The sequence below is a fragment of the Bufo gargarizans genome, chromosome 3 (genome assembly GCF_014858855.1).
Source record: "Bufo gargarizans isolate SCDJY-AF-19 chromosome 3, ASM1485885v1, whole genome shotgun sequence".
Taxonomy (NCBI): Eukaryota; Metazoa; Chordata; class Amphibia; order Anura; family Bufonidae; genus Bufo; species Bufo gargarizans.
In genome coordinates, this window is record NC_058082.1 from 4169780 (window position 1) to 4195982 (window position 26203).

Below are 26203 nucleotides of genomic sequence, written 5' to 3' on the forward strand. Positions count from 1 at the left end.
CAAATTCAGGGCTTAATAGTCATCTGTACATGTCAGGTCCAGGGGCCATTATTAGTCGCTATTATTAGTCGTTTTATATTGATGACCTATCCTCAGTATAGGCCAATAGTATCAGTATGGCGGGGTCTGTCTCCTGGTGCCCCCCACCGATCAGTTGTTTAAGAAGGCGATGCCGCATTGAGCGCTGTAGCCTTGTCGCAGCTTACTAAGCACAGCGCCTTCGATTGTATACTGGCTGTGCTTGGTATTGCATTTCAGCCCTATTCACTTGAACAGGACTGAGCTGAGCCCGGGCCATGTAACCAATGAACGTGACATCACTAAATGAGGAATAGGCTGCAGGGCTCACCGGAGCGCCGTGGTCTCTTCACAGCTGATCGGCGGGGGGCTGAGAGAGGGACCCCCACTGGTCTGATACTGATGAGCTATTCTGGAGAGGACATCAATGTCTAAATCGCAGACGACCGCTTTAATCGCAGTCCGGCCCTGCAGCAGCCATACCACAGTATATATCTGCTGTGTGACCTCATTTCGTATTAAGTCTGTTCCTCATCAGGACATTGGAAGGTGAGAATCGTACAGATGTCGTAGATCAGTCACCGCATCCAGTAATAAGAGAGAAGAGGAGGAATCCTTACCATCGCTGGGGGTTATAATGCTCATCCTGGACCTGGGACGATATCAAAATCTCCTGCAACATAAAACACCTTTATTACATTTAGGAGAAGAAAAAAGAAAATCCAGAATTTTCTTTAACCCCTTAAGAAGCTGCAGATTTTCCTCCCCACATTCTGACGTAAGGTTTGTATCTTCATATTCATGTGGCTGATGAGGTTTAGTGTTAAAATTGAGAAAGCAGAGGAGAGCCGGGTGTGTAGCATCGGGGTATCAGGGATTGACAGGGAGAAGGGCAGCCTCCCACCTGGTGCTGTTGTGCTGAGTGCTCAGACCGCTCGTAGCGTGGTAGGCGCCTGCTGCCCCGCACCCTCCTACGGTACTCAGGGTCCAGTGATCAACCAGGGAAGAAGAAAAATAAAGCAGTTTATCGGCGGCGCGGCAAGGAAGAGTCAGGGAGACCTTGAGTGAAGAAGAACTCAACTCTATTCATGATCAACAATGTGTTTTGGGGTTGGAGTGAGCCTTTCCTCAGGTAAGTACATCAACAGCAGTGGTGCACCTCCAATAGAGGCAGACCAGGCAGACCAGGCAGCTGCTATGTGGCCCCTGTGGGAAGGGAGCCCGCAGTGGAGGATAGGCCACACCCACTAATTACACTTCTACAGGTAGCGGCTAAACTCCATGCAAGAAACTGACCTTCTGATGTCACTGGGTCACATGACATTCTCTTTTCATGTGACTTTTAAATAGAAGGGTCGGAAGCTGAAGCAACACAATCCACTTAGGGTACTTTCACACTAGCGGCAGGACGGATCCGACAGGCTGTTCACCCTGTTGGATCCGTCCTGCCGCTATTTCACCGTGCAGCCTGACTGCCGCTTCGTCCCCATTGACTATAATGGGGACAGGGGTGGAGCTCTGGCACAGCACATTAGTTCGCGGTGCGAGGCCGGCGCCCTTTCGCCGTGCACTGCCGTGCTGCGCCGGAGCTCCGCCCCATCCCCATTATAGTCAATGGGGATGGTGCGGTTTGTCCCGGCGGCACGGCAAAATAGCGGCAGGACGGATCCAACAGGGTGAACAGCCTGTCGGATCCGTCCTGCCGCTAGTGTGAAAATAGTCTAATATAGCTACCTGTGAGAGTAGACTATTGGTTATGTCATCATCACCATGTGACCAGTTCAGGAAGCCAAGGCATAACAGAGCAGGGAAGTCTGAAGGACCTCATGTGACCAGTGCAGACAACTGGTGAAACCTGTGTGATGTGGCTGTGAGGGGGCGGAGCTTGTGTGTGGTGCCTGGAGGAGAGATTAGTGGTGTCCTGGTATAGTCCATATAACATCCTAGAAATACTGGGAGTTGTAGTTCTGTCCTATTATGTCCCTCTACATGTAATTGCAACTTATGCTCTAGTACAGTCGGGTAATGCTGGGAGTTGTAGTGCTGTCTCATTATAGGTATTATATATAGGTTTATAACTGGCGGTATAGTCACAGTATATAACCGCAGCTTATCCTGTGTGTGGTCAGGTATATGGCTGTATAGTTACAGTATATAACCGCAGCTTGTCCTGTGTGTGGGCGGTATGTGGTCAGGGATATGACTGGCTGTATAGTTACAGTATATAACCGCAGCTTGTCCTGTGTGTGGGCGGTATGTGGTCAGGTATATGGCTGTATAGTTACAGTATATAACCACAGCTTGTCCTGTGTGTGGACGGTATGTGGTCAGGTATATAACCGGCTGTATAGTTACAGTATATAACCGCAGCTTGTCCTGTGTGTGGACGGTATGTGGTCAGGTATATGACTGGCTGTATAGTTACAGTATATAACCGCAGCTTGTCCTGTGTGTGGACGGTATGTGGTCAGGTATATGACCGGCTGTATAGCTACATTATATAACCGCAGCTTGTCCTGTGTGTGGGCGGTATGTGGTCAGGTATATGACCGGCTGTATAGTTACAGTATATAACAGCAGCTTGTCCTGTGTGTGGACGGTGTGTGGTCAGGTATATGACTGTATAGTTACAGTATATAACCACAGCTTGTCCTGTGTGTGGACGGTATGTGGTCAGGTATATAACCGGCTGTATAGTTACAGTATATAACCGCAGCTTGTCCTGTGTGTGGACGGTATGTGGTCAGGTATATGACTGGCTGTATAGTTACAGTATATAACCGCAGCTTGTCCTGTGTGTGGACGGTATGTGGTCAGGTATATGACCGGCTGTATAGTTACAGTATATAACCGCAGCTTGTCCTATATGTGGACGGTATGTGGTCAGGTATATGACAGTCTGTATAGTTACAGTATATAACAGCAGCTTGTCCTGTGTGTGGACGGTGTGTGGTCAGGTATATGACCGGCTGTATAGTTACAGTATATAACCGCAGCTTGTCCTGTGTGTGGACGGTATGTGGTCAGGTATATGACCGGCTGTATAGTTACAGTATATAACCGCAGCTTGTCCTATGTGTGGACTGTAATGCAAGGCACCAACAAACAGACCAGTGATGAAAGCAAAAAGGTGTTTATTCACCAGAAACATAAACGTCCAGGACACTTGCTGGTAACAAGGAATAATAACAAAAAACCAGGCAAGGAGATTCCAGGAATAGTCCCAACCAGTGCTGAATGATGCTGTGCGCTTGGCAGTCGAGTCACTGCAGATCTTGGGTCCGCTGTAAAGGACAAAGTTCCTGGCAGTCTTCAGTCACTAGGAGTTGTGACCTATACCTGGTTGAGGGAAAATAACAGTGGGCACTGATCACCCTGAGAGACCTCCTTTTAAATGCCTGCTGACCAATCCCAGGGTGCCAAGTGTCCACTACCATAGGTGAACAAATTGCCCTGCACCTGAGTACAAGGCCTAAGGCAATCACAAGTTGATTAACCCATGGCTGGCTCCCTAATCCACTTTGCTCTTGTGAGTCAGTATAATATGCGCCACTGGTCGACGAAGTGCATAAGAAGCGCGTACTCGCGACCGTGTATCCCTTTGCGAACCTGCCCTTGTGCGTACGCACAGACGCATGATTGACTCAGCGCGAGTATGCGAGCGCGTGGACCCAGATGCGGAAACGGAAGTCGCAGGAGACACCGGAGACAACCCTGGCCGCGGCGTCTTGTCACTCGCCTGGCCACTCTGTCCCCGGGACTCCGACGGTCCTCCCCTCCGATGTCCACGCGAACGCATCTCCGCACTGGCTCGCAAAGGGGTCAGCGCTGGTGCATCAGAGACACGCATAACCTGTCCCGCAACTCCACGAGGACCCCTCTTGGTTCCCCTGGAGTGCAAAGCAGGTGAGGATCTTACATGGACGGTATGTGGTCAGGTATATGACCGGATGTATAGTTACAGTATATAACCGCAGCTTGTCCTGTGTGTGGACGGTATGTGGTCAGGTATATGACTGGCTGTATAGTTACAGTATATAACCGCAGCTTGTCCTGTGTGTGGACGGTATGTGGTCAGGTATATGGCTGTATAGTTACAGTATATAACCGCAGCTTGTCCTGTGTGTGGACGGTATGTGGTCAGGTATATGGCTGTATAGTTACAGTATATAACCGCAGCTTGTCCTGTGTGTGGACGGTATGTGGTCAGGTATATGACTGGCTGTATAGTGACAGTATATAACCGCAGCTTGTCCTATGTGTGGACTGTATATGGTCAGGTATATGACTGGCTGTATAGTTACAGTATATAACCACAGCTTGTCCTATGTGTGGACGGTATGTGTAGTGTACGGGAGAGTAATACCCCGTCACTACAGAAGGGTCACTTGGGTATTGTCGTTCCCCCTGTATTTTTGGGGAGGTTGGTATAGAATATCTTATAATGTCATGCTATGTATTTTCCTGTTACTGTGAAACGTGCATTTGCAGGCCGGCTAGGGTGTAGTTCCAGCTCTGAGTCACTAGAGGGAGCTAGGGAACCCTAGGTTATATAAGGCCCAGTCAGGAAGTAGTAGCAGGAGAGTCAGACAGTGGGAGCAGAGGTCAGAAATGATCCTGTGTCTGAGAGAAGGCCAGGCTATGGGCCTGTGAGAGCAGAGCAGGCCTGAAGCCTGCCGACTAGGAGAGGGTAGTAAAGGCCCTGTAACCGGGTTCCGGATCCAAGGAAAAGGTTCCCCTCCTGAGTCATCATCCGTTTAGCTGAAGCAGCATAAGCAAGCCACCAGCCAAGACACAGATTACCACAGAGGCCGATCAGATAAGCAAGAGGTACTCAAGATAACAGAGGAGGTACTAGATAAGGACAGCTTCAAGGGTACGCCAGATAAAGGGCATTAGACCTTGGAGAGAAAGTCACGTGTAGCGGGACCAGTCAGGAATAGTGTGCAAGCCGCCTGTACTGCATCTCCTGCAATCAACACTCTGTATTATACATTGCTAAGACCGGCCATTCTGTAACTCCCAAGAACCACCTGTATTGCTATAAGAAACCAACCGTCTTTCATGGAACTGTGCTGTACCTGTGTCCATGTGTTATCCTGACTGATATTCAGTAAAAGTTCCAGTTTTTGTTGGCTATCCTGTGCTTGCTTCATTCTTCCACCATACTTTACACGGCGTGTCACCGTTTAATTGACACTGGCGTCACGAACTGTTAAATACCTGCCTGTTCCAGTATTTGCCCCGATTTGAAGACGACAGTGGATCCCAGGTTAGTGGTCAATCTGCACTACAAAGCCCAGCATACACTACTGACCCCCTGGGACACTGCATATGTGGTCAGGTATATAGCTGTATAGTTACAGTATATAACCACAGCTTGTCCTATGTGTAGACGGTATGTGGTCAGGTATATGGCTGTATAGTTACAGTATATAACTGCAGCTTGTCCTATGTGTGGACGGTATGTGGTCAGGTATATGGCTGTATAGTTACAGTATATAACTGCAGCTTGTCCTATGTGTGGACGGTATGTGGTCAGGTATATGGCTGTATAGTTACAGTATATAACTGCAGCTTGTCCTGTGTGTGGACGGTATGTGGTCAGGTATATGACTGGCTGTATAGTTACAGTATATAACTGCAGCTTGTCCTGTGTGTGGACGGTATGTGGACAGGTATATGGCTGTATAGCTACATTATATAACCGCAGATTGTCCTGTGTGTGGACGGTATGTGGTCAGGTATATGACCGGCTGTATAGTTACAGTATATAACCGCAGCTTGTCCTGTGTGTGGACGGTATATGACTGGCTGTATAGTTACAGTATATAACCGCAGCTTGTCCTGTGTGTGGGCGGTATGTGGTCAGGTATATGACTGGCTGTATAGTTACAGTATATAACCGCAGCTTGTCCTATGTGTGGACTGTATATGGTCAGGTATATGACTGGCTGTATAGTTACAGTATATAACCACAGCTTGTCCTATGTGTGGACGGTATGTGGTCAGGTATATAGCTGTATAGTTACTGTATATAACTGCAGCTTGTCCTATGTGTGGACGGTATGTGGTCAGGTATATGGCTGTATAGTTACAGTATATACCTCAGCTTGTCCTGTGTGTGGACGGTATGTGGTCAGGTATATGGCTGTATAGTTACAGTATATAACTGCAGCTTGTCCTGTGTGTGGACGGTATGTGGTCAGGTATATGACTGGCTGTATAGTTACAGTATATAACTGCAGCTTGTCCTGTGTGTGGACGGTATGTGGACAGGTATATGGCTGTATAGCTACATTATATAACCGCAGATTGTCCTGTGTGTGGACGGTATGTGGTCAGGTATATGGCTGTATAGTTACAGTATATAACCGCAGCTTGTCCTGTGTGTGGACGGTATGTGCTCAGATATATGACCGGCATTATAGTTACAGTATATAACCGCAGCTTGTCCTGTGTGTGGACGGTATGTGGTCAGGTATATGGCTGTATAGTTACAGTATATAACTGCAGCTTGTCCTATGTGTGGACGGTATGTGGTCAGGTATATGACCGGCTGTATAGTTACAGTATATAACCGCAGCTTGTCCTGTGTGTGGACGGTATGTGGTCAGGTATATGACTGGCTGTATAGTTACAGTATATAACTGCAGCTTGTCCTGAGTGTGGACGGTATGTGGTCAGGTATATGACTGGCTGTATAGTTACAGTATATAACCGCAGCTTGTCCTGTGTGTGGACGGTATGTGGTCAGGTATATGGCTGTATAGTTACAGTATATAACCGCAGCTTGTCCTATGTGTGGACGGTATGTGGTCAGATATATGACCGGCTGTATAGTTACAGTATGTTGAGGAAGGGTTGAGACGGATGCATATATATCCATGCATGCCCGCAAACACGTGCGGGCATGTATGGTATATATGCATACATTAACCAACGCACCATGGGATGATGTGCGCAGATGTGCCCAGCATCTGCGCACGTCTGCCCATGGTGATCCCCAGGGGCTCATGGTGGCCCCTGTGGGAAATATGTGCCCCCTTATAATGTATGTAGGGGCCTTGTGCCCCCTTATAATGTATGTAGGGGCCTTGTGCCCCCTTATAATGAATGTAGGGGCCTTGTGCCCCCTTATAGTGTATGTAGGGGCCTTGTGCCCCCTTATATAATCTGTGCCCCCTTATTAATGTATATACATGTGTATGGATGTGCCCCAAGCATCCATACTCATCTATATCATATAAACCCCCCCCCTACATGGACCCAGATGCATCAATGTGAATGTGGCCCAAGCATTCACATTGATGTATTCTGAGTAAAGGCGCCAGGATGACCGGATAAGGTCCGGTCATTCTGGTGACCTCAAAAGGATTCAAATTCTAATGAATTTGAATCCTTTTGTTCTTATTATCTGCAGCCCTGCTGGAGATAATTAAACATGATAGAGAGAGAGGAGACACCTCCGCTCCCTCTATTATGTGCATTCCGGCATCGCAATTACCATTGCGATGTCCGGAATGCTGAGAGCTACAGGCGGGAGATCAAAGGATCTCCCGCCTGTCTGCAGCGCGTCCCCGATGTGCGGCGCAGTGCGTCATATCACTGCGCCGGCACACCTGGTGGGCGGCGCAGCGCGGGAGTGCGGGCGGCCGGGTTTAAATATCCGGCGGCCCGGCACTGAATAAGTTAGTGAGGGTGAGGGCCCCCATGAGAAAAGAGCGCGTCCTGCGCTCCGGACAAGGACGGTCAGGGCCCCACCTGGAAGAGGAGCGCATCCTGCGCTCAGGAGAGGCCCCCCCCAACCGGACCCCCCACTGTAAGACGAGCGCTTCTTGCGCTCTGGAAGAGGGAGCCGTGCCTTATCTGAAGAGGAGCAGAGCGCATCCTGCGCTCAGGAGGAGACCCCCTGGCGAGCATGAGTATCACCCCCTTATTCCCTAACCCCCTGACAATATCCCCTATCCCACCAACGATCCCTACCACAATCCCACCATTAACCCTACCCTATCGCCCTATCCCGCCACCTTAACCCCTTCTCACCCCTATACCCTGATTCCCTGGGTTACCCCTACCCCTGCATCCCCTGGTTAACCCCTGCATCCCTGGTTACTCCCCTGGAATCCCTGGTTAACCCCTGCACTGCTGCGCTGTAGAGCATGCCTCTGCTCTGCAAACAAACAACCCTGTATTTCATGGCCTGCAGGTATTAACCCCTGCAGAGCCATTGTGTTGTTTGACCCTCTTGTACCCCCGTAGGGACAGTATATAGCTAGGCGGGTGGGTTGTTATACTTGTATGTGTGTATTGTATAGTTAGTTTGTGGGTGGAATTTGGGAACGTGTAGTGTAGTGGAGTACTGTGTATTTAGTGTTGTGTAATTACTGTATTGCGTGCTTGGTGTATTAAATACTGTGTTACTTGTACCCTTTGTGTAGTGTGTACTTGTTAGCGGTAGTAAGTAAGGCGCATGCAGCTAGTATAGTGATTAGTGTAAGGCATAGCGAAGATATTGTGTATGTGTTATATAAAGGCATAAATAGGCGGAGTCAGCACTAGACGGCTCCTCCTATTTAGGAATATTAATTATCGATATTCGCATAATATTGGTGAGTAATAGTCCCCCTTTACATTGGCAAGTCAGGCCCACTGCTTGGATTTTGAAATCTGTGTTTGGTTTTGAGGTTAGAGGTCGGTTATCCTGTGATTTGTCAGGCAAGAGAGACGTGGTCAGCGGTCTGAGCGTCTAGGAGAGACGTGGTCAGCGGTCTGAGCGTCTAGGACCTGATAATTCGGACAGGAAACGCGACTCTTCCCCACAGCACCAAGCGCAGATCAAAATCTTTAGCAGAGAATCTATGTTCTATCTGTGAATTAATATTTTACTATTTGCTTTGCACGGTCACTACATCGCTCGAGTGATTGCGAGGGAGAAGAGGACACGTCACTGGAAGAGATCCAACTTCGTGGGAGCAGCGTACAAAGTCAGGCTGGTCGGGAAGAGGCGATCCGGGAAAATGGACTTCTTCCAAGCAGCTGCGAGGACAAAGAGGTACGGCCCCAAGGAGAAGATGGACGCTCATCAAACGGTGAGTATGGACTTCCCCACACTGCAACACTTGAGCAAACACAGCACATTCAATCCCATCCTCCCCACCACATACAAGTCAGCAGAAATGCTGTGGTCCGATTTGTTGGCACAGGCTTGTAGTTATGACAAGCTTTGTGTTAACAAACGGACGGTGTTGAATAAGGCCACTAAACGGCTTCGGATGCTGGCCAAACTCGTTCATACGTTTGAGGCTAGCATCTGTAAGCCAAAGGAAGTGGCGCTGGTGTCTCAGTCAACAGAGACAATTCCTCCGGCCGTTCACTGCCAGTGCTGTGCCAATAATTCCGACCAGGTTTCGGCATTGCGGGCACAGCTGGCGGAGAATGTGCAGTCTACTGTTGACCGAGATGCGCAGGTGGCTAGGATACAGTCACAATTAGTAGAGCTGCAGAGGCAGAAGGAGGAAATTGAGGCTCAGTTGACTCAGTCTTATACTGAGGTCAAGGCCTTCAAGGAGCAGACTGCCTCTACTGATGTGACGGTAGCCAAATTGAAGGCTCAGGTTGCTGTAAGCTCCCAGATAATGACTGGCATGCAACAGGTCATCACCAAGTTGGTGCCGGCCCTTTCTTTTCCCATAAAGTCAGGGTCGGAATATCCCAAAACTTTGCCCTATGCAGGGCAAATAGGGGGGAGAGTAGTCTGTGACAGGCCAAATCACCAGACCAAGCCTGTCCAGACTAACAGAGATTTTTCCCTGACTTTGGGGAAAAGAAACATCGTGAAAAGTGCCTCCCTGAAGATGGAACAATTCAGGGAGCGCGGTTGCAGTGTGGACGGACCTAAGCCATGCCGTGCAAACATCAAATGCTTTGCTTGTGGTGGCTTGGGTCATATAGCGAAGCACTGCAAAACACACAGGACAGTAAGCCCAATCAGGTGCTTCAGGTGTGGGAACAAAGGACACATTGCAAGGAATTGCCCTTGTGCAAGTAATTGCAATGTGTCCAGTGATGGGATTCAGGTAACAAATCGTGCAGCGGGGTCTAGTCAGTTTGGCCATAAAGGGGTAACCTCTCGGCAGCATCATCAGCTGCTGAGGGGCCAGAATGGCCAAGCTAGGCTAGGCAACATTTGACACCCCTGCACTATTTGTTACACCGTTTGTTCCCTATACATGTCCATGTTGTGTGTTTTTGTTGTCCATTGTAACGTTCTTTTTGATGTTGATGGTGGTCCTTGTCTATGAGTGTGTTCCACCAGGCTGATTTATGTAGTGTTGTAATGTCCCGTCTGCTGTCTTGTTTCATTCTGTGTCCCCTTGGAGTGGAGCAGTGTTATACTGTGGATCGAGAACGTATAGGGTCGCGAGCAGATAATATCACACGGGAAATCCTGCTGGTCGGGAGAAGGCATAAGGACCTTCTTCATGCAGCACACAAAGGATGATGTGATATTATTCTGGGCAACCAGGGTCTCAGATCGATACAGATAACACTGTTGTGCTCAAGGTTTTCGGTAGGGCTGTGTTGCGCTGGGGACTGGGGCGGACAGACAACATTGGTGTAATGTTGTGCTGCGCACTTAATTCTAGTCCGAGCAGGTAGCACAGCTCTGATAGGGATTGGACGCAGAGTGTTTGGCAGCAGAGTGTGGACTGTGTTCTTGTGTTGTGGGGTCCTGGGGAGCCGGGGCATGCCTATGCCGTTGGTTCTGCGGGCCTCCACAAGATGGGATCACAGGGGGAAGTCAGCCTGGGTACACATGAGTGGACAGGGATGCGGTGCCATCAAGATGGTGCTTTGTCCACAGAACTCCAGTTATCCTAACCTAGTAGGGAGGCCATCCTTATCTGTTGGTGCAGAGGGATGTGTAGCAGAGGACACGCTCCTCTGAAGGTAGGGTGTTCAGACACCAGTGTTGGGATAATGAGGAGTCCTGTGAGACAAAGGGCAGCCCAATACCTTTCTCTACCCATGGGTCAAAGGTATTGGTGCTGGGAATTCTTGTACATTTAACTGCACCGTTAGGGGAGAAATTCCCCTGGGAGCACCTGGTATTTTCTTCTGCCATAGGTTTTATATGGAGCGGAAGAAAAACCCAGGAGAGGCCACGGAAGAGGCCAGCTATTCCCCCTGACACTCTTGGGAGGCTCCAGAGGATCCCACTGGATTTTGGCAACCAAGCTACCTCTGCCTAGAGGTGTTTTAGAGATGGAGGACTGTGCCACAATCCAGCGGGAGCATTATTTAAGGCTCTGGAGGAAGATTTGGAGACGTTCGGGTGGAAGAACATATCACTTGTTTCACCCAGTGAAACTTCTTCTGGTTCTGGTGATCGTCATCTACAGTCGGAGGGTCAAGGGACTTATTGACCAAAATACACCAGAACCAGACAGAACTGTACAGAACTATCCGGAGGAGGAGGCTCAGGACATAAACAAACATTGTTCCTGTAGCCAAATATTATTGTATGGACACGTTTTGTTTTCAATGGGGGTTCGGGACGTATAACATGTACTACCCTGAAACCCCATAGCACATTGTATTGGATTTTGTTTGTCGGTCGATGGTGTACCCATAGACACTCTAGGTACAAATGTGACAGCCCAAAACTCGCCCAACACACTGCGGTGAGCTATCATTTGACTGTACACATTTGTATCCTATAGTCGTTTCCCATTGACACAGGGGTCTACGACCTACCTGTGTCTTTGGAGGTAGAGAGGAATGCCAGGTTGCATGAGTCTCTATGGGTACACACATATAATGGAATTTGGTGGTGTTGGGAGGGATGTAACATGTATTTTGTGTGAATGGGGATAAGGTTAGGACACGATAGGGACAGGCATCATTCATTTGCCACCTTGAACCCTGGAACGGTGAAGTTCTTAAGGGAAGGGCTGGATGTGTAGTGTGGTGGAGGTGTTCTCCGCAGTAGAATTTAGGTACTATGACATCACCGCTTAAGAGTCTGACCTGCCTTGTAAAGACCTATTAATCTGTCCACGGGAGAACCGCACCCATCAAGATGGAAACAGACGTTGGAAAGTTGTGATAGAAGAAAGTTGGGACTGAGACTATGAGGGTGAACCCGCTCCAGATGCCTTGGAGGCGGGCCATACCGGAAAATCGGCAGAACTACCGAGAGACTGTGGGGGTGTGGTCACTCCAAAGTGGGGGTGGCCGACACCAATAGACGGATAAAAGAAAGGCCAGTTAAAGACTGCAAGGGTGAACCCGCTCCAGATTCCTTGGAGGCGGGCCGTACCTGAAGATCGGATTACCGAGAGACTGTGGGGGTGTGGTCACTCCAAAGTGGGGGTGGCCGACACCAAGAGACTGATAAAGAAAGGCCAGTTAACCGAAAATGTCAAGAAGAAGACTGTGTATCCTGTGGACGGAGGAGTAGGTTACGGTGAAGGGCAGGTCGGAGGAAGCTGGATTAGGGATGTCTAAGTACCTAAAGATCAGTGTGCACTACAGTTCTTCCTGAACTTCCACCAAGGATGGGGTTGAGGGGGGGCAAATATCTCAACCCGTTCCCCCAATATATTGTCGTATTATATAGTCCGACAACAGGGGGATTGTTGAGGAAGGGTTGAGACGGATGCATATATATCCATGCATGCCCGCAAACACGTGCGGGCATGTATGGTATATATGTGCATACATTAACCAACGCACCATGGGATGATGTGCGCAGATGTGCCCAGCATCTGCGCACATCTGCCCATGGTGATCCCCAGGGGCTCATGGTGGCCCCTGTGGGAAATATGTGCCCCCTTATAATGTATGTAGGGGCCTTGTGCCCCCTTATAATGTATGTAGGGCCTTGTGCCCCCTTATAATGTATGTAGGGGCCTTGTGCCCCCTTATAATGAATGTAGGGGCCTTGTGCCCCCTTATAGTGTATGTAGGGGCCTTGTGCCCCCTTATAATGTATGTAGGGGCCTTGTGCCCCCTTATAATGTATGTAGGGGCCTTGTGCCCCCTTATAATGTATGTAGGGGCCTTGTGCCCCCTTATAATGTATGTAGGGGCCTTGTGCCCCCTTATATAATCTGTGCCCCCTTATTAATGTATATACATGTGTATGGATGTGCCCCAAGCATCCATACTCATGTATATCATATAAACCCCCCCCCTACATGGACCCAGATGCATCAATGTGAATGTGGCCCAAGCATTCACATTGATGTATTCTGAGTAAAGGCGCCAGGATGACCGGATAAGGTCCGGTCATTCTGGTGACCTCAAAAGGATTCAAATTCTAATGAATTTGAATCCTTTTGTTCTAATTATCTGCAGCCCTGCTGGAGATAATTAAACATGATAGAGAGAGAGGAGACACCTCCGCTCCCTCTATTATGTGCATTCCGGCATCGCAATTACCATTGCGATGTCCGGAATGCTGAGAGCTACAGGCGGGAGATCAAAGGATCTCCCGCCTGTCTGCAGCGCGTCCCCGATGTGCGGGCCGGCGCAGTGACGTCATATCACTGCGCCGGCCCACGTGGATGAAGGGGGCGCGCGCGCGCGCCCCCTGGTGGGCGGCGCAGCGCGGGAGTGCGGGCGGCCGGGTTTAAATATCCGGCGGCCCGGCACTCAATAAGTTAGTGAGGGTGAGGGCCCCCATGAGAAAAGAGCGCGTCCTGCGCTCCGGACAAGGACGGTCAGGGCCCCACCTGGAAGAGGAGCGCATCCTGCGCTCAGGAGAGGCCCCCCCCCAACCGGACCCCCCACCTGTAAGACGAGCGCTTCTTGCGCTCTGGAAGAGGGAGCCGTGCCGTGCCTTATCTGAAGAGGAGCAGAGCGCATCCTGCGCTCAGGAGGAGACCCCCTGGCAAGCATGAGTATCACCCCCTTATTCCATAACACCCTGACAATATCCCCTATCCCACCAACGATCCCTACCACAATCCCACCATTAACCCTACCCTATCGCCCTATCCCGCCACCTTAACCCCTTCTCACCCCCTATACCCTGATTCCCTGGGTTACCCCTACCCCTGCATCCCCTGGTTAACCCCTGCATCCCTGGTTACTCCCCTGGAATCCCTGGTTAACCCCTGCACTGCTGCGCTGTAGAGCATGCCTCTGCTCTGCAAACAAACAACCCTGTATTTCATGGCCTGCAGGTATTAACCCCTGCAGAGCCATTGTGTTGTTTGACCCTCTTGTAACCCCGTAGGGACAGTATATAGCTAGGCGGGTGGGTTGTTATACTTGTATGTGTGTATTGTATAGTTAGTTTGTGGGTGGAATTTGGGAACGTGTAGTGTAGTGGAGTACTGTGTATTTAGTGTTGTGTAATTACTGTATTGCGTGCTTGGTGTATTAAATACTGTGTTACTTGTACCCTTTGTGTAGTGTGTACTTGTTAGCGGTAGTAAGTAAGGCGCATGCAGCTAGTATAGTGATTAGTGTAAGGCATAGCGAAGATATTGTGTATGTGTTATATAAAGGCATAAATAGGCGGAGTCTTCACTAGACGGCTCCTCCTATTTAGGAATATTAATTATCGATATTCGCATAATATTGGTGAGTAATAGTCCCCCTTTACACAGTATATAACCGCAGCTTGCCCTGTCGGTGGACGGTATGTGGTCAGATATATGACTGGCTGTATAGTTACAGTATATAACCGCAGCTTGTCCTGTGTGTGGACGGTATGTGGTCAGGTATATGGCTGTATAGTTACAGTATATAACCGCAGCTTGCCCTGTCGGTGGACGGTATGTGGTCAGATATATGACTGGCTGTATAGTTACAGTATATAACCGCAGCTTGTCCTATGTGTGGACGGTATGTGGTCAGGTATATGACCGTCTGTATAGTTACAGTATATAACCGCAGCTTGTCCTGTCGGTGGACGGTATGTGGTCAGATATATGACTGGCTGTATAGTTACAGTATATAACCGCAGCTTGTCCTGTGTGTGGACGGTATGTGGTCAGGTATATGGCTGTATAGTTACAGTATATAACCGCAGCTTGCCCTGTCGGTGGACGGTATGTGGTCAGATATATGACTGGCTGTATAGTTACAGTATATAACCGCAGCTTGTCCTATGTGTGGACGGTATGTGGTCAGGTATATAACCGCAGCTTGTCCTGTGTGTGGACGGTATCTGGTCAGGTATATGACTGGCTGTATAGTTACAGTATATAACCGCAGCTTGTCCTGTGTGTGGACGGTATGTGGTCAGGTATATGACCGTCTGTATAGTTACAGTATATAACCGCAGCTTGTCCTGTGTGTGGACGGTATGTGGTCAGGTATATGACCGGCTGTATAGTTACAGTATATAACCGCAGCTTGTCCTGTGTGTGGACGGTATGTGGTCAGGTATATGGCTGTATAGTTACAGTATATAACCGCAGCTTGCCCTGTCGGTGGACGGTATGTGGTCAGATATAGGACTGGCTGTATAGTTACAGTATATAACCGCAGCTTGTCCTGTGTGTGGACGGTATGTGGTCAGGTATATGACCGGCTGTATAGTTACAGTATATAACCGCAGCTTGTCCTGTGTGTGGACGGTATGTGGTCAGGTATATGACTGGCTGTATAGTTACAGTATATAACCGCAGCTTGTCCTGTGTGTGGACTATATGTGGTCAGGTATATGGCTGTATAGTTACAGTATATAACCGCAGCTTGTCCTATGTGTGGACGGTATGTGGTCAGATATATGACCGGCTGTATAGTTACAGTATATAACCGCAGCTTGTCCTGTGTGTGGACGGTATGTGGTCAGGTATATGACCGGCTGTATAGTTACAGTATATAACCGCAGCTTGTCCTGTGTGTGGACGGTATGTGGTCAGGTATATGACCGACTGTATAGTTACAGTATATAACTGCAGCTTGTCCTGTGTGTGGACGGTATGTGGTCAGGTATATGACTGGCTGTATAGTTACAGTATATAACCGCAGCTTGTCCTGTGTGTGGACGGTATGTGGTCAGGTATATGGCTGTATAGTTACAGTATATAACCGCAGCTTGTCCTGTGTGTGGACGGTATGTGGTCAGGTATATGGCTGTATAGTTACAGTATATAACCACAGCTTGTCCTGTGTGTGGACGGTATGGTGTCAGGTATATGACTGTATAGTTACAGTATATAACCGCAGCTTGTCCTGTGTGTGGACGGTATGTGGTCATGTATATGGCTGTATAGTTACAGTATATAACCACAGCTTGTCCTGTGTGTGGACGGTATGTGGTCAGGTATATGACCGGCTGTATAGTTACAGTATATGACCGCAGCTTGTCCTGTGTGTGGACGGTATGTGGTCAGGTATATGGCTGTATAGTTACAGTATATAACCACAGCTTGTCCTGTGTGTGGACGGTATGTGGTCAGGTATATGGCTGTATAGTTACAGTATATAACCACAGCTTGTCCTGTGTGTGGACGGTATGGTGTCAGGTATATGACTGTATAGTTACAGTATATAACCGCAGCTTGTCCTGTGTGTGGACGGTATGTGGTCATGTATATGGCTGTATAGTTACAGTATATAACCACAGCTTGTCCTGTGTGTGGACGGTATGTGATCAGGTATATAACCGGCTGTATAGTTACAGTATATAACCGCAGCTTGTCCTATGTGTGGACTGTATGTGGTCAGGTATATGGCTGGCTGTATAGTTACAGTATATAACCGCAGCTTGTTCTATGTGTGGGCGGTATGTGGTCAGGTATATGACCGGCTGTATAGTTACAGTATATAACCGCAGCTTGTCCTGTGTGTGGACGGTATGTGGTCAGGTATATGACCGGCTGTATAGTTACAGTATATAACCGCAGCTTGTCCTGTGTGTGGACGGTATGTGGTCAGGTATATGACTGGCTGTATAGTTACAGTATATAACCGCAGCTTGTCCTGTGTGTGGACGGTATGTGGTCAGGTATATGGCTGTATAGTTACAGTATATAACCGCAGCTTGTCCTGTGTGTGGACGGTATGTGGTCAGGTATATGGCTGTATAGTTACAGTATATAACCACAGCTTGTCCTGTGTGTGGACGGTATGGTGTCAGGTATATGACTGTATAGTTACAGTATATAACCGCAGCTTGTCCTGTGTGTGGACGGTATGTGGTCATGTATATGGCTGTATAGTTACAGTATATAACCACAGCTTGTCCTGTGTGTGGACGGTATGTGGTCAGGTATATGACCGGCTGTATAGTTACAGTATATGACCGCAGCTTGTCCTGTGTGTGGACGGTATGGTGTCAGGTATATGACTGTATAGTTACAGTATATAACCGCAGCTTGTCCTGTGTGTTGACGGTATGTGGTCATGTATATGGCTGTATAGTTACAGTATATAACCACAGCTTGTCCTGTGTGTGGACGGTATGTGGTCAGGTATATGGCTGTATAGTTACAGTATATAACCACAGCTTGTCCTGTGTGTGGACGGTATGGTGTCAGGTATATGACTGTATAGTTACAGTATATAACCGCAGCTTGTCCTGTGTGTGGACGGTATGTGGTCATGTATATGGCTGTATAGTTACAGTATATAACCACAGCTTGTCCTGTGTGTGGACGGTATGTGGTCAGGTATATAACCGGCTGTATAGTTACAGTATATAACCGCAGCTTGTCCTGTGTGTGGACGGTATGTGGTCAGGTATATGGCTGGCTGTATAGTTACAGTATATAACTGCAGCTTGTCCTATGTGTGGACTGTATGTGGTCAGGTATATGGCTGGCTGTATAGTTACAGTATATAACCGCAGCTTGTTCTATGTGTGGGCGGTATGTGGTCAGGTATATGGCTGTATAGTTACAGTATATACCGCAGCTCGTTCTGTGTCACACCCTGTATTTTCTTCAGTCAGTATTAACTCCGTGAACCTGACCTAGAAGTGGATCTTCTTGGAAGTCTGTGACCCCCTCCTATCAGGGAGCAGTGAGACCCCCACCATAACACAAGAGACCCTGTATATAAGAGATGAATGTCTTACCTGAAAGCCGTACGCAGCTTGTAGAAGAACCAGATCTCCGGAGAAGAGGAAAGGCCGAGAGCAGAGGAGGGAGGATCCGCCCCAAGTTATTTTCACTTTAATTTCTGCTGATATTAACCCTATAAGGTGTGAATGATATTTAGCTTCCTTACAGATTATTGAATGTAAAGAGTCAGTGTCTGAAGGAACATATTAGGAATATTTCTTTATAAAGTAGAATAAATACATGAGCGCAATGCGGTGCAGGAAGCGCCTAATACAAGTGTAAAACACAATTTGCAGTCCAGTCCAGAAATGTGTAAGTTTTGTGCTGCGGGTCCATAAAATCATAAAAAAGCAAGAGAATCCCCCGTATAGTAACATAATACAATAGCCGCGCTCTGATCGCTCATAGTGTCGGATAATCTTCCTGAATACATGCGGCAGGTACGGCTATACCTTACCGCGCTTTACGTCCTGTGCGCTGCTGTCCACCTGCGGATTGGAGCGCTTGTGTTTAAATACAACTTCTCAGCTGCGGGTGGAGCCGAGTACATGCGCTGTGCGCTCTTCCGTCTGCGCGGTGCTATATTGCGGGTAGTTGTGCAGTCCGTGGAGAGTGCGCTTGTTGTTGGTGGCAGCGTAATGTTTACATAATAGGATTTGTTCTATTTTTTTTGCGGAAGGGACATGCGGACATATGGAAACGGAATAAACACATTTCCGTTTTTTTGGGTTTTTTTGCAGCCCCATTGAAGTGAATGGTTCCACATAAAAAAAAAAAACGGAAAGGACATGGAAACAAAATGCGCTCGTGTGCCCGAGTCCTAAGTCTGTAGGGACAGAAGCTGTTGCCTATTTATAAGGAAAACAATTCCTGGACTGGCGTCCATAAAAACCAGAACTGGATTGTACGTAGCAACACATTGGGGCACATTTACTAATAGAGTTGTGACAGACTTTAGCCTCTGAAAAGCCTTCTCGGCCTCTGGGGTCCACTGCGCCATTACTGACTGAGGGCCTTTCATTAAGTCAGTCAATGGCGCTGTGGTCGAGGCAAAATTTGGTACAAACCGACGGTGGTGCCCAGTGATGCCCAGAATGGCCCAGACTGGCTTTTTCTTTACGGGCTTAGGCCAGTTCTGTATTGCCTCCACTTTATTGACCCATGGTAGGTATTTCGCTTCCTCTAGACCGGGGGGCACAACCTGCGGTTTAAAAATACTAAATAAATAAAATACAAATAAAAGGAAAATGTGCAAAATAAAAAAAGTTTGTGTCCCCCAAAGGTCTTTCTGTAGCAGAAATATATTTTTAAAAGAAAAAAAAAACACACCGACCAAAACCATTCCAATTATCACCCCATTCATGTGAAACTGTACATATTGTATAATAAAACGATCCAACACATATAGGGAACTAACTATAATAATTTGCATATTTAAATAATGAGCTATAGTTTGAATAAAAATGACATAAAAAAAAATTGTACAATTTCCCCATAAAAAAATATATAAAAAAGCCCTGTGTTATGTAATAAAAAGCTACAAAAGTGTTTTTTTCAGGCCTGGTCATTAAAGGGTTAACCAGTAAGTGCTTTCCCCACTAGTAAGGCCTCATGCACACGCACCTCTTCTTTTGGTCCGCAGGTCACCAGCCATGTGTGTTCTGCATTTTGCAGAGCGGAGTAACGGATGCGGACACCACATGGAGTGCCTTCCGCCTCTTTTGTGGCCCCGTTGAAGTGAATGGGTCCACATCTAAGAAACATAAAAAAAATGTGGCTCAGATGTGGACTAGAACAATGGCCGTGTGCGTGAGCCTCCAGGGAAAGTGCTTACTGGTTATTGCGGGGCACCTGCAGTATATCTGGGGGTGCAGGAGGTGGTAATAACCGCTGATCGCCGTCCTCTGCAGTATATCTGGGGGTGCAGGAGGCGGTAATAACCGCTGATCGCCGTCCTCTGCAGTATATCTGGGGGTGCAGGAGGCGGTAATAACCGCTGATCGCCGTCCTCTGCAGTATATCTGGGGGTGCAGGAGGCGGTAATAACCGCTGATCGCCGTCCTCTGCAGTATATCTGGGGATGCAGGAGGCGGTAATACCCGCTGATCGCCGTCCTCTGCAGTATATCTGGGGGTGCAGGAGGCGGTAATACCCGCTGAGCGCCGTCATTAGTGAACAGGAGGCAGGAAGGAAACATCGCTCTTTAAAGGGGTTTCCCAGTTAAAATGATGTTTAACCCTATCCTGCAGCATAGTCCCTGACACAGAAGATTCCCACTTTCCTGCTCCGTGCTGCCCTCGCTGTCGTCATCCTCCGGTCCCGGAGCACCTCTCCAGCAAATGACGGACTCTAGCGGTGACACGCTGCTCGTGGCCACATCACCACTGCAGCCAGTCATTGGCTGGAGAGGTACAAGTGACTATGCCCATATCCAACCGGATGTAATCAGCGTCGGAACCAGACGATGGAGACAGCGGGGGCGGCAGGGAGCAGGAGAGTATGAATCTTCTGTGTCAGGCCCATGCTGCAGGAACGGGTTAAAAATAATTTTTTACCAGGAAATCTCTAAGCCCCTGTTACACGGCACGATATTCAGGACAATTACTGGGAACAAGTCTTCGTAGGAGCGCTCATTCCTGATATCTGGCGGTATAATCGTGCCGCTGATCAGCTGATAAACAAGGAATCGCTTGTTTGTCGGCTGATTTGCATATTTTATCAGGATGAAAGACGTACAATTATCGTCAGCACATCTCCCCGTGTAATCAGGAATGTGCTGCCGATAATCGATAGAAGTGAATGAGGAGGAATGACTGCGGTAGTGATCATTCCTCCCCAGTCACTTAGCAATAGGCTACATGCACATGACCGTATGTGTTTTGCGGTCCGCAAATTGCGGATCTGCAAAAAAAACGGATGACGTTCTGTATGGCATCCTTTTTTTTTTTGCGGATCCATTTTAATAATGCCTATCCTTGTCCGCAAACTAGAAAAAAGTAGGACATGCACTATTTTTTTTTCTGAGCAACGGAACGGACATACTGATGCTGACAGCACACAGTGTGCTGTGCGCGTTTTTTGTGGACCCATTGAAATGAATGGGTCCGTATCCTATCCGCAAAAAAAACGGATCGGACACGGAAACCAAATACGGTCGTGTGCATGAGCCCTTAGCCTGTGTAATAGGCTGATGCAAAGAAGCGCTGATTAACTTTTTTTTTGCGGCCCCTTGAAATAGTGCGATGTGACAATGCGGCCCCCAGACCAAAAAATGTTGTGCACCCCTGCTCTAGACCCGCTGCACACTGACCAGGGGTTATGGTCAGGCCTGCATCACTAATAGAGTCTAACAAGGCCTGTACCTTACAGAGGTGACTTTTCCAATCAGGTGAAAACATGACCACATCGTCCAGGTAAGCTGCAGCGCAGTCACGGTGGGGTCTCCAGATCACGTCCATCAACCTCTGAAACGTAGCGGGGGCTCCATGTAACCCGAATGGCATCACCACACACTGGAACAGCCCCTCTGGAGTGGAGAATCCCAGTCACGGCTATCCTTATCTGATACTTTTTTAAACAACTGCTTCAGGGTCTTATTTAATCTCTCGACTAACCCATCTGTCTGGGGGTGACACACAGATTTAAGACTGTGTGTGATTTTCAACCATTTGCATTATTCTTTCATAACCTTAGACATAAAGGGTGCACCTTGGTCCTTGAGAATCTCCTTAGGGATCCCTGTGCAGAAAAACATGTATGTGACAGTGCAGTTCACTGTATACTCTACCTATACATTGTATCCAGTCACAGAACATACAGCTCCATCATATACATTATATACATGTAGTAAATGATGGAGCAGCTGCGTGGCTGATGTGAGGGCCATGGTGACTAGCCTCAGGAGGAAGGATGAAATGTATACTATAACTATCCTCTACACTTACATTATATCCAGTCACAGAACATACAGCTCCATCATATACAGTACATACATGTAGTAAATGATGGAGCAGCTGCGTGGCTGATGTGAGGGCCATGGTGACTAGCCTCAGGAGGAAGGATGGAATGTATACTATAACTATCCTCTACACTTACATTATATCCAGTCACAGAACATACAGCTCCATCATACACATTACATACATGTAGTAAATGATGGAGCAGCTCTGTGGCTGATGTGAGGGCCATGGTGACTAGCCTCAGGAGGAGGGATGAAATGTATACTATAACTATCCTCTGCACTTACATTATATCCAGTCACAGAACATACAGCTCCATCATACACATTACATACATGTAGTAAATGATGGAGCAGCTCCGTGGCTGATGTGAGGGCTGTGGTGACTAGCCTCAGGAGGAGGTATGAAATGTATACTATAACTATCCTCTACACTTACATTATATCCAGTCACAGAACATACAGCTCCATCATACACATTACATACATGTAGTAAATGATGGAGCAGCTCCGTGGCTGATGTGAGGGCCATGGTGACTAGCCTCAGGAGGAGGGATGAAATGTATACTATAACTATCCTCTACACTTACATTCTATCCAGTCACAGAACATACAGCTCCATCATACACATTACATACATGCAGTAAATGATGGAGCAGCTGCGTGGCTGATGTGAGGGCCATGGTGACTAGCCTCAGGAGGAGGGATGAAATGTATACTATAACTATCCTCTACCCTTACATTGTATCCAGTCACAGAACATACAGCTCCATCATACACATTGCATACATGTAGTAAATGATGGAGCAGCTGCATGGCTGATGTGAGGGCCATGGTGATGAGCCTGTTACCGTGCCCATGTTTCTTATTTAGTAAAAGGTTGACAATCAAGTCTTGACTTGCATATGTTTCTTTGAGTGTCACAGATTAATTTTGCCACATAACTGGAAACTTGTAGAAAAGGGACTTTTTTTCAGTCTAAAATAACAGATCTCTGACAGAAATGGCTCAAATGTGCATAACTGATGCTCAGGATCCATTTTTTAAAATTATTTTTACATCAAAGACCGCCATGTACATGTGGCCAGTCCTGGTCAGTCTTGATCCGGAAAAACTTTTGACTGAGACTTTCATGAATTCTTGGACAAGGCTCTGCAGAGGCCAGGTTTAGTAACCTCATGTACCTGGACATTTACAGCACGGTGTTGGTGAATGGCTGACCTTTCTAGGGTCAGACATAGTAGCATATAAGGCTGAAAAAAGCCCTCTGTCCATCCAGTTCGGCCGGTTATCCTGCAAGTTGATCCAGAGGAAGGCAAAAAAAAAAACTGTTAGGTAGAAGCCAATTTTCCTCACTTTAAGGCTACATTCACACGTCGGACTGAAATTCGGGATATAGAAAAATACAGTTTTTTTGCGGATCCGTTGTTCCTGAAAATGTTTCTGTATGTCATCCGTATGTCATCCGTATCCGCAAAAAACTGAAACATGTATAAATTTCACAAAGCAAATAAAGTTGTTTGGATTTCTTTGAAAAAAAAAAAAAAGTGAATAAGTGATTTCTGTGGGCAGGATTTAATTTCAAGGAACGGATTCCGCATAAAACGGATGACATACGAATGTCATCCGTTTTTTTGCGGAACCATTGACTTTGTATTGTACCAGGATCCGATTTTTGCGGAAAAGAATAGGACAAGTTTTATATTTAATCGGACATGCGGAACGGAACAACGGAAACGGGCAGCACACATTGTGTTGTCCGATTTTTTTTCAGGACCCATTGAAAATGAATGGGTCCAGAACTGGTCCTGATCTGTTCCGCAAAAAACGGAACAGATCAGGAAAGAAATAACGGACGTGTGAATGGACCCTTAAAGAGAAAATTCCTTCCCGACTCCAATCAGGCATCAGAATAACTCCCTGGATCAACGACCCCTCTCTAGTAGCTTTAGCCTGTAATATTATTACGCTCCAGAAATACATCCAGGCCCCTCTTGAATTCCTTTATTGTACTCACCATCACCACCTCCTCAGGCAGAGAGTTCCATAGCCTCACTGCTCTTACCGTAAAGTCGCACACACTTCAAACTGGTATCACTGAAAAGAGCAGATCGTCCCGCAAAAAATTAGACCTCACACAGATTTTCCATTTTAAAATGCAAGAACAATTATGAAAGTGTGGGATCGTTGTAACCGTACTGACCTGGAAAAAGAAGATAACAGGTCAATTTTACTGCATTGTGTACAGTGTAAAATAAATAAATAAAAACCTTTATCAGAATTGCGTTTTTTCCCAATTCTATCCCATTTGGAATTTTTTTCCTGCTTATTACTACATGGTATGCAATCGTAAATGCCATTAGAAAGTACAACTTGTCCCGCAAAAAATAAGCCTTCATAAGGCTATGTGAACAGAAAAATGAAAACGTTAGGACTATACGAAAAACGCAAAAATGGAAAATCTCAGGGTCCTGAAGGGGTTGATAAATATATTGAAGAGAATAAGGCCCAATACTGACCCCTTGTGGTACCCCACTAGTGACAGTGACCCAATCTGAGTGTGTACCATTAATAACCACCCTCTGTTTTCTCACTGAGCCAGTTACTTACCCACATACATATGTTTTCTCCCAGTCTGAGCATTCTCATTTTATATACTAACTAGAGTTGAGCGGACACCTGGATGTTCGGGTTCGAGAAGTTTGGCCAAACTTCCGGGAAATGTTCGGGTTCGGGATCCGAACCCGATCCGAACTTTGTCCCGAACCCCATTGAAGTCAATGGGGACCCGAACTTACAGCCCAGGAAAGGGCTAGAGGGCTGCAAAAGGCAGCAACATGTAGGTAAATCCCCTGCAAACAAATGTGGATAGGGAAATGAATAAAAATAAAAATAAATAAAAATTAACCAATATCAATTGGAGAGAGGTCCCATAGCAGAGAATCTGGCTTCACGTCACCCACCACTGGAACAGTCCATTCTCAGACATTTAGGCCCAGCACCCAGGCAGAGGAGAGAGGTCCCGTAACAGACAATCTGGCTTCATGTTAGCAGAGAATCAGGCTTCATATCATAGCAGAGAATCAGGCTTCACGTCAGCCACAACTGTAACAGTCCATTGGCATATATTTAGGCCCAGCACCCAGGCAGAGGAGAGAGGTCCCGTAACAGAGGATCTGGCTTCATGTCAGCAGAGAATCAGTCTGCATGTCATAGCAGAGAATCAGGCTTCACGTCAGCCACCACTGCAACAGTCCATTGTCAGATATTTAGGCCCATCACCCAGGCAGAGGAGAGAGGTCCCGTAACAGAGGATCTGGCTTCAAGTCAGCAGAGAATCAGTCTTCATGTCATAGCAGAGAATCAGGCTTCACGTCACCCACCACTGCAACAGTCCATTGTCAGATATTTAGGCCCCGGCACCCAGGCAGAGGAGAGAGGTCCCGTAACAGAGAATCTGTCTTCATGTCAGCAGAGAATTAGTCTGCATGTCATAGCAGAGAATGAGGCTTCACGTCAGCCAACATTGGAACAGTCCATTGGCATATATTTAGGCCCCGGCACCCAGACAGAGGAGAGGTTCATTCAACTTTGGGTAGCCTCGCAATATAATGGTAAAATGAAAATAAAAATAGGATTGAATGAGGAAGTGCCCTGGAGTCCAATAATATATGGTTAAGGGGAGGTAGTTAATGTCTAATCTGCACAAGGGATGGACAGGTCCTGTGGGATCCATGCCTGGTTCATTTTTATGAACGTCAGCTTGTCCACATTGGCTGTAGACAGGCGGCTGCGTTTGTCTGTAATGACGCCCCCTGCCGTGCTGAATACACGTTCAGACAAAACGCTGGCCGCCGGGCAGGCCAGCACCTCCAAGGCATAAAAGGCTAGCTCTAGCCACGTGGACAATTTAGAGACCCAGAAGTTGAATGGGGCCGAACCATCAGTCAGTACGTGGAGGGGTGTGCACAAGAACTGTTCCACCATGTTAGTGAAATGTTGCCTCCTGCTAACACGTTGCGTATCAGGTGGTGGTGCAGTTAGCTGTGGCGTGTTGACAAAACTTTTCCACATCTCTGCCATGCTAACCCTGCCCTCAGAGGAGCTGGCCGTGACACAGCTGCCTTGGCGACCTCTTGCTCCTCCTCTGCCTTGGCCTTGGGCTTCCACTTGTTCCCCTGTGACATTTGGGAAT

At 47.5% G+C, this 26203-nt stretch overlaps 1 protein-coding gene across 9 annotated transcripts in view; it reads right to left on the bottom strand.

The window, feature by feature from the left end:
* LOC122930268 (NACHT, LRR and PYD domains-containing protein 12-like) overlaps window positions 1-26203 on the bottom strand; it is a 797118-nt gene that overhangs the window by 184275 nt on the left and 586640 nt on the right. Inside the window, exons 1-2 of one of the 9 annotated variants that reach the window (XM_044283510.1) lie at window positions 18065-18144; window positions 639-691 (exon numbers count right to left, since the gene is read on the bottom strand). The exons of 7 other annotated variants lie outside the window; for them this stretch is intronic. In XM_044283510.1, coding sequence (XP_044139445.1) covers window positions 639-663 — 25 coding nt within the window. In that variant the 5' untranslated portion in view covers window positions 664-691; window positions 18065-18144. Of the gene's footprint in view, window positions 1-638; window positions 692-922; window positions 975-18064; window positions 18145-26203 lie in introns of those variants that run through there. One more of the 9 variants, XM_044283511.1, reaches the window with a different exon arrangement.